We start from the raw sequence: 8,136 nt of genomic DNA, 5'->3' as shown, positions 1-8,136 counted from the left end.
GGAACAGAGACCAGATATCGCGAGACTGCCAGCCCGTTCCACCTGCTGGGCTTGTGGTAAAGTGCCACAGCCAAATATCGCGAGAGTGTCAGTTTCTCTTGCGAACCCCTTGGGAAGTGCCGCGAGAGGCTCTACGGGCGGTGGGTGGGTGGTGTCCGAGTCTCGCGAGATCACTGTGGTTACGGTAGCCAGGCACGGCCATGGGGAGTGAATGACCCGGGCCGGGGGGATCTCTGTGGCCAGGCCCGGGGCAGCGGCGACGGGCCCCGGGCTACTGGCTTAAGCGGCAGCTTCAGGGTATCGGAGCCTGAGGGGTGAGCGGAGCGGGGAGCCCGGCTGCTCCCCGCGGGTGCCGGGGCCGAAGCGCGGCCAGCGTGAGGGGCGGGCTGTGGGGCAGCAGCGGCAGGAGGGGGATGGAGGGAACCAGGCCGCCGCGCCGCCCTCTCGTCCCGGTGTAAAGCCCAAGTGCGCCTGCGCGCTCCCTGGGAGGGCAGAGGCCGCCCCAGACGGCGCTTCTCCGGCAGAGGATCAGGCAAAAGTAAGAGACACCCCCCCCCCTTCCCCCGCGCCCTGTGTGTGTCTCCCAGGAAGTGGGACTCGTGGGTTCTGTTCCCGGCTCTGCCACTGGCTCTTCCGGCTCCCTCCACTAATGCTGGGCCCAAGTCTTCTTCGCACGGCGCTGGAAGAGGTTACGGTCTGTCTGTGCTCGTATTTAACCTGTTCATAACATCCGGATAGTGCGCCTGTTGCTGAGATCATCTCCCGAGCTCGCTCGTGTGAATGAGCCTTTAGAGGCTGAAAGAAGAAAATCTCACGTGAAGGTGGAGCACGGTATGACCCTGTCCACACTAGGCCGAAAAACATGCTTGTTTATGTCTAGGGGGAAACAAACCCAGCGTGTGTGTAGTTTGCTTGGTTCCTTTATTATTTATTTATTTATTTTTAAACTGCATTGTCATTCAAACTCTGTTTGCAGTGGTGATATAGTCGTGTTGGTTCCAGGTTATGAAAGACACGGTGGCTGAGATAATATCTTTTATGGGACTGATTTCTGTTGGTGAGCAAGACAAGCTTCAAACTTCAGGTCTGGCAAGAAGAGCTCTAGGTAAGCTCAAAAGCGTGTCACTTTCATCAACAGAAGTTGGTCTGACAAAGATATTACTTTGACCACCTACCATTCTGAAGTTTTTACATAAACATATTTGAATGATTTTAATTCTAAAAACATTCTAACGTCAAACAGTGAATGAAAATGTTTCCTGTTTTTAAAAGGGATACAATAAGAACATCAGTGTTCCTAATGGGTGTAACAGGAAAGCTCTAAAATTTAGAAGGCTTGAGGGGAATAGGATTGGAAGGAATATTTGGAGTGTGACATGGATAGTGTGTGGGACCAGCTATTGTAAATTGGATAGGGATTTGCTAACTTTTAGTGAGGCTTGGTTTGCTGGAATACAAAAATTTCTGTTAGGTGGGGAATGCATCTGATAACTTTGTTCTATATAACATTGGCTAGTTGATATTTTTAAGTCATAAGTGCTGAATTCAATAAGTGGTTGCTTGTTTTTCATTGTAAGCGTAGTATATTTGAATTCTGCAGGTCGGTGCTGCGCATAATGAATGGTGATTATTAAACTGCCACCGAACATCAGGGTATGAATTTTTCTGACTTAGTGTACCTAGAATTGAAGAAAATGGTAAGAAATAAGTGATTCAGTGGACTGAAGTTATGAAAACAGATTGTCAGTAGTTTAAAACAATGTTTACATTTTATTTTAAGTAGAATGATTTGTGCTCATTCTAAAAAATGCAGAAAGTGAGTTTCTTTTAGATCTCCAAGCTCAAATGCGCTATTGAACAACAACAAAAAAATTCTAGTGGAAAAACAGAACACTGACAGCATGGATGGTTCTGAAAAATGCCATCTTCAACACTGAGCATATCACGGCATTTCACCAGGTCTTTAACATTGGCTTAATTCTGAAGAGAAAACTTAAAAATGATTCAGAGTCTGTGAAACCTTTCCATTACTTAACTGGCATGACTTACTCCCAAATACAGAGATCCTAGGTTGAGCCCAGAATATGAAGAAACATGGTTGGTAGAACATAATCTTGAGTTCCTTCTCTTCTGGCACTTAAAAGTTGAACATCTTGATTTCTACCTTAAATCTGTGTTTGTGAAGGAGATTGTGTCACATCCAAATGGTGTGAGAACTGTGGTAGTAAAATCACAGGGGACTGTACAGTTGAATTCAGAGTTTTGTTAGTTTTTAAAAGACCTCTTCTCCTGTCTGGTCAGCATCGATCAAGAATACTTTTAACTCATTTGGAATGGTTCATAATAGGAGGGTCTGAAAAACATAACTGTATGTAAGGACAGATACAAAAGCTTGGTAGTCTTAAATAGGTCATAGTCTGGGGACTGAATTCTTTGGTTTACTTATAGCAACGTTTGGCACGCGGCTCGCCAGGGTAAGCACCCTGGCAGGCCGGGCCAGTTCTATTTACCTGCTGACGTGGCAGGTTTGGCCGATCGCGGCCCCCACTGGCCGCGGTTCGCCGTCCCAGGCCAATGGGGGCGGCAAGAAGCCGCGGCCAGCACATCACTCACCATCGCCACTTCCCGACGCCCCCATTGGCCCGAGACAGCGAACCGCGGCCAGTGGGGGCCGTGATCAGCCAAACCTGCCGCATCAGTAGGTAAATAAAACTGGCCCGGCCCGCCAGGGTGCTTACCCTGGCGAGCCGCGTGCCAAACTTTGCCGACCCCTGACTTATAGAATAGCAACTTTAGACAATTGTGTTCCTTTTAATGTTTGAAATTCGTTTGGAAGCACAGCTATAATACTGTTTGCATCCACATTCAACCTAGTTACAAATGGTGTCTTAGCTGTGTTTAGAAACTGTCCAAAAATTCTGATGCTGACGTTGGGGAGACTACAGTAGGGTTTCTGCTAGCAATGTTTTGTTTAAATAGTTCTCCATGTTGAACAGGGAAATAACATTTTGATGCATGACAGTTTTGAAAGGACACCGGTAACTTAATCTCTAATTTCAAATAATGAGTTTAAAATAGTTTCAGGTAATAGATTTGTGCCCCCAAGTTTCCATGCCAATTTTTAACTTTGCAATCGCATTTTTCTATTCTTTAAAATGCTTTTCTTTCCTATTGCTGTGTGAAAGATCCATACGAACAAAAGAGAAATCTCTGTCTGTAGAGGTGGAAGAGAAACTGACAATCCACAAAATGTTGCAAATGCACAAACTAACAAACTGTAAAAGAAAAGTTTCTTTGCTCTTAAAAACTGTTTGTCTTAAGTACCACCACCCAAGATTACTTACTATAAGTGGTTTAAAAAAACAAAACACAAAAGACCATACAGATGAGTGGTTTTTTCAAAGTTGAAATAGCTAGCACAAGTTAGCATAATTTCTGGTGTGAAAATCATGTATTGAGAAAGCTAAATTTGGTTGACTGAATTTGCTTTATGTGTGCTGAGCGCTGTGCATACAAATACCATGAACTACTTTAGAGAGACAAGGTGGGAAAGATCATATCTTTTATTTGACCAACTTCTGTTGGTAAAAGAGAGACAAACTTTCAAGCTACACAGAGCTCTTCTTCAGGTCACTGCAATGAACTACTTTGGCTGCTGAAAAATTGCTTACTGCTCTGTAATTTTTATTTTCAGAAATAATATTTTAAGGTATATTTTTAAATATACAAGCAAAAAACCTGACTGCTTACTAATTTCATTTTTAATCCTTATGTGAGGATGAACTGCAAAAAAGTAATACCTATTTATTATTTGCTTTCTCTATCACATTCACTTCAGTTTTTTCCCTTTCTGGGAAAAGTAGCTTCTTCCTGGGCAGGGATTGTGCATTACTAGTTTTTAGTTCAGAAGGATTTTCTTTTTAAATACCAACCATAAGTAAGACAAACAAACAATGAAAATATGTATTTATGGTGGAAATATTTGTGCATCTTTAACTAAAATCTTACCAAGAGCAGCTCTCTAATAAAGTTAATATTTGTAGTACAAATTTAAATAAAATAACACTAAACATTTTCAGAGGTTTAAAGTTCATATAGTGGTCTTTTCTTGTTGCTTTGTAAGTTTTTTGTCTAATTTCAGGATTTATTCATTTCAGGAGGAAAATGAAAATTTTCTCGGAGTCCCATAAAACTGTTTTTGTTGTGGATCACTGCCCGTATATGGCAGAATCATGTAGACAACATGTTGAGTTTGACATGTTAGTAAAGAATCGAACCCAAGGAATCATACCCCTGGCACCCATATCAAAATCACTGTGGACCTGCTCGGTGGAATCATCTATGGAATATTGTAGAATAATGTATGATATTTTTCCTTTCAAAAAACTGGTAAGTGCTTCTAAGAGTACTGCTTATTGTAGATATTCTCATTTTAATGGGTACTCTTTTAAAATTATTTTTGGATGCTGTCAGATAGAAAAGTAGACATCTTAGATTAAAAACAGTGGAACCTTTAAAAATTGAATTTTTCACCGTTTAAGCTGTTGCATTACCCTTTTCACTTAGTTGAGCAATGAAAATAGTTTCATTTTAGTTTATGAGCATTTTCACTTTCTGGTTATCTCATTGCTTTGGTTGCAAACCCTGTGGGTGAGTTTTTAAATCTATACCAACTATAATAATATTAATAATTATTATTTGACATACATTTAAACATTAAATCATTTCTTTTGATCTCGGTTTTTATGTAATCCAGATTTTAACGCTACACAGACTTGGATATAACTTTTGTAAAATTTGATGAAAAAATAAGAAAAACATAAAATACTTGGTATTACTAGGAAAATGTCATCTTAGAAGAGAAACTCACTTTCCTCTTTTATTTAATCATTCACATAATTAGTCACAGATGTCTCCAAGTTAGTATGGAGTGGTACTTATGGGATAATGGTAAAAGCAAGGCATATCTGACTCTGTTGCTGAAATGACAGTAAAATGTACTGCCCTCTCGGTCTATTGTTCGTATGCAGGATTGATTGGTACACCTCTACCCCGATAAAACGCGTTATATCGGGTCCAGTGCGGCATACCGGCAAGAGCCGGTACGCCGTGCTGGACTGGACCGGCTTCCCCGGCTGTGATTTAAAGGGCCCAGGGCTCCAGCTGCTGCGGGGAGCCCCGAGCCCTTTAAATCCCCGGCGGAGCTCCAGCAGCGGGGCTCGGGCGGGGATTTAAAGGGCCCGGGGCACCCCGCAGTGGCTGGAGCCTCTGGCCCTTTAAATCAGCACCCGAGCCCGGCTGCCGGAGCCCCGGGGCCCCACACTGCTTTACCACGTTATATCCATATTCTTGTTATATCGGGTCGCGTTCTATCGGAGTAGAGGTGTATTATAGGAGACAGTTCCCTGTGGCTTCATGCTTTAGCCCTGCTTTCTGTAATGCTGGTCTTCCACTTTTGGGGACAGAGAAAAATGCAGTCTTGCTGAGGGATTGATAATGTGTTATGATCCATTTATCTTGCTGTAAAAAGTTAGTCTTCATTCAGAGTCTTTTTAAATAATACAAAGTACATCAAACACAGAATTGGAGCAGCCTTTTTGTTCTCAAACTCGTTTATTTTGTTTTGGAGTTAAACTGATATGTTTTGGACAAAACTAAGGAGTACATAGTGGATCACTTAGTCTGTTTTTCTTTTGGCATGCATTTGAGACCTCTCCATCCCTTTGAGACCAAACAAGTCACACCTGTGATTTATGGTTCCTTTTCTTCACTAACCTGGAAATCAGAAATCCTAAGGGCGCTCCTTGGTGCATGCTTGGCATCACATCTAGCTGCCATAATCCACTGTGCCCAGCATGACTCTCATTTGTATCTTGGAGTATATTTAACAAATTCTGAGACTTGGGTTTTTTAGGTGCCTACACTTTGGTACATAAATGAAAGAGAATCACTGTGTTAATGAGAAAAGGAACTGTGAATTGCAATCAAAGATAACTTACTTGAAAACATTATAAATATAGGAACTTTTTTTAACATAACACAGGCAATGTATATTTGTAAGAAAAATAAGTTTAAAGTAAGTTATTAAAGAAATTAAAAGTGAAAGATTTTACAGAGCGCAATTTTTTTATCCTTTTTGTTTTGTAGAGTAAGCACTGTGCCTCTTAATTAACACATCACAATTAATTATAAGATTTAGAATGCCAGATTTGTCATTGGGCCCATTTGTGACCCTTTTAACTGTTGTTGTAATGTTGTTCCACTCCTTTCTGTCCTAAATGTGTTGAATTCTTTTGTAGCTCTTTGCAGTGCCAATTTAATGGAGTGGCAGTTCTGCTATTAAGAGTAAATTGTAATTTGCACCAATTCAGCAAAGCATTTAAGCATGTACTTAAGTCCCATGATGGAGATTACATTGAAGTCAATGGGACTTAAGTACATGCTTAAATGCTTTATGACCCTTCACTGCAAATGTTCATACTCATAGATTAGATAAAGTTATCTTCATCTCTCACTAGGGTATTTACCTCAATGATCTCCTTTGATAGCAAATTCTACTCAATGATTAAGTGCCGTGTTTAATTAAATAACAAAATAAATACATCTGTGCTCAGTGATAACTATTGCTAATGAAAATATAACTGAGATACTAAGGGAGTTGCTCCATTTTTTTCTCCTGTTAGTCTTGCAATGGTAACGGCAGTGTTAACAGTCAAAATCCACTTGTTGTTTATACTCTACTAACACACAAGAGATGAAGTCAGTTTTAATAATGATAATTAAGTGTACATGAACATTTTTTCTGTCATCACAGCACTTCTAAATGCTTGATCTTCGCTTAAAATAAAAAGGCGATATTATGTTAGTCTGGATTTAGCACAATTGTTATAACCTGTGGGCACAAGTTAGTTTGCTGTAAAAATAACATGAGGTTTGAGTGACCTATAAAGATAATACTCCGGCACTCTGGCCTTTTATAGGTAGAGCCCTGCAAATCCGTGGATATGCACTTTATATCCATGGACCATTTTTAGCAGCTCATGGCTTGGATGCAGGGCTCTAGCAATCTCCCCACAGAAGTCAGGGTGATGCTGTAACAGATGGGATGGGGGCAAGGCAGGCGCTCTGGCCCCATCAGCAGGTATGGGGTGGAGGAGGTGGGAATGGAGCTCTGACTGCAGCACACACTCTTCCAAATGGAGCGCCTGTCATCCAGCCCTCAGGCTCCCGCTCAGCTCTTTGAATCCTGCAGCAGGGGGCTGCGATATGTCGCAATAGCCCGTTGAGCATTCTGGTGGTTGTAGTGCCTGGCTTGCTTAGACTTGCTTAAAGTACAATTCCCAAAAGGGAGCATGACCAGTTGATCCTGCGCAGTGAGCCAAGTGCCATTTTGAAAGAAGTGTCGTTGTACTTTAAACTAGCAGGCAGCAACGACGGGCGCTATTAGGAGAGTAATTGTTGCCCCCTCTGTCCTGGCCAGGTCTGCATTTGTTAGAGCTGACATAGCTGCGTAGCGATGTCCGAGCCCCCTACTGGGAGGGCGGCACCACACACGAGGGCCCAGGATTGTAGCCTCTCTGTCCGGAGTTGGGGAAGGAGGTGCAGCGAGGGCAGAGTGGGAGGTGGGGCAGGAGATCTCTGGGGAGAAGTGGGGGGGCGATTGGGAGCTTGGCACAGGCCTGTATCACTGATACATGGTGACCCATGGTGCTAGTAGAGCCCTGCTAACCTGCGGATTTCCACATTATATCCACGGATGCAGTTATCCGCAGACCATTTTTGTGAATTGTCTATAGATAAAAAAATTGTATCCATGCAAGGCTCTATTTATGGGCATGTGAGAATTATTGTATAAGAAGAAAGAATACATTACTGTGACCTTAAAATTTGCTTTGTAACCTTTTAGGTGAATTTCATTGTGAGTGATTCCGGGGCTCATATCTTAAATTCCTGGACCCAAGAAGACCAAAATTTGCAGGAGGTATAGTATGATTAGTATTTGATACCTCTATTTATTTTGTGAGGCTAGTTTAAATTCATTACAGTGAAATAATATGCTTTCTTAGTATATTCAGTAGGCAGCATTTATCATGGTATGACATATCAATGTTTTTAGTTTTTTGTCTTGTATATTTT

General features: G+C 41.7%; 1 protein-coding gene across 6 annotated transcripts in view; it reads left to right on the top strand.

Annotated features, from left to right (window-relative positions):
• Positions 1-178: 178 nt before the first annotated feature.
• INTS13 (integrator complex subunit 13) overlaps positions 179-8,136 on the top strand; it is a 35,066-nt gene continuing 27,108 nt past the window's right edge. The window contains exons 1-5 of one of the 6 annotated variants that reach the window (XM_054037196.1): positions 179-538; positions 1,003-1,105; positions 1,601-1,653; positions 4,158-4,389; positions 7,907-7,981. In XM_054037196.1, the coding sequence (XP_053893171.1) occupies positions 4,165-4,389; positions 7,907-7,981 (300 nt within the window). In that variant the 5' untranslated portion in view covers positions 179-538; positions 1,003-1,105; positions 1,601-1,653; positions 4,158-4,164. Of the gene's footprint in view, positions 539-559; positions 832-976; positions 1,106-1,600; positions 1,698-4,157; positions 4,390-7,906; positions 7,982-8,136 lie in introns of those variants that run through there. The other 5 variants (XM_054037205.1, XM_054037222.1, XM_054037232.1 and 2 more) reach the window with 5 other exon arrangements.

This window comes from Malaclemys terrapin, chromosome 1 (genome assembly GCF_027887155.1).
Source record: "Malaclemys terrapin pileata isolate rMalTer1 chromosome 1, rMalTer1.hap1, whole genome shotgun sequence".
NCBI lineage: Eukaryota > Metazoa > Chordata > Testudines > Emydidae > Malaclemys > Malaclemys terrapin.
This window is presented reverse-complemented; position numbering and strand designations above follow the sequence as displayed.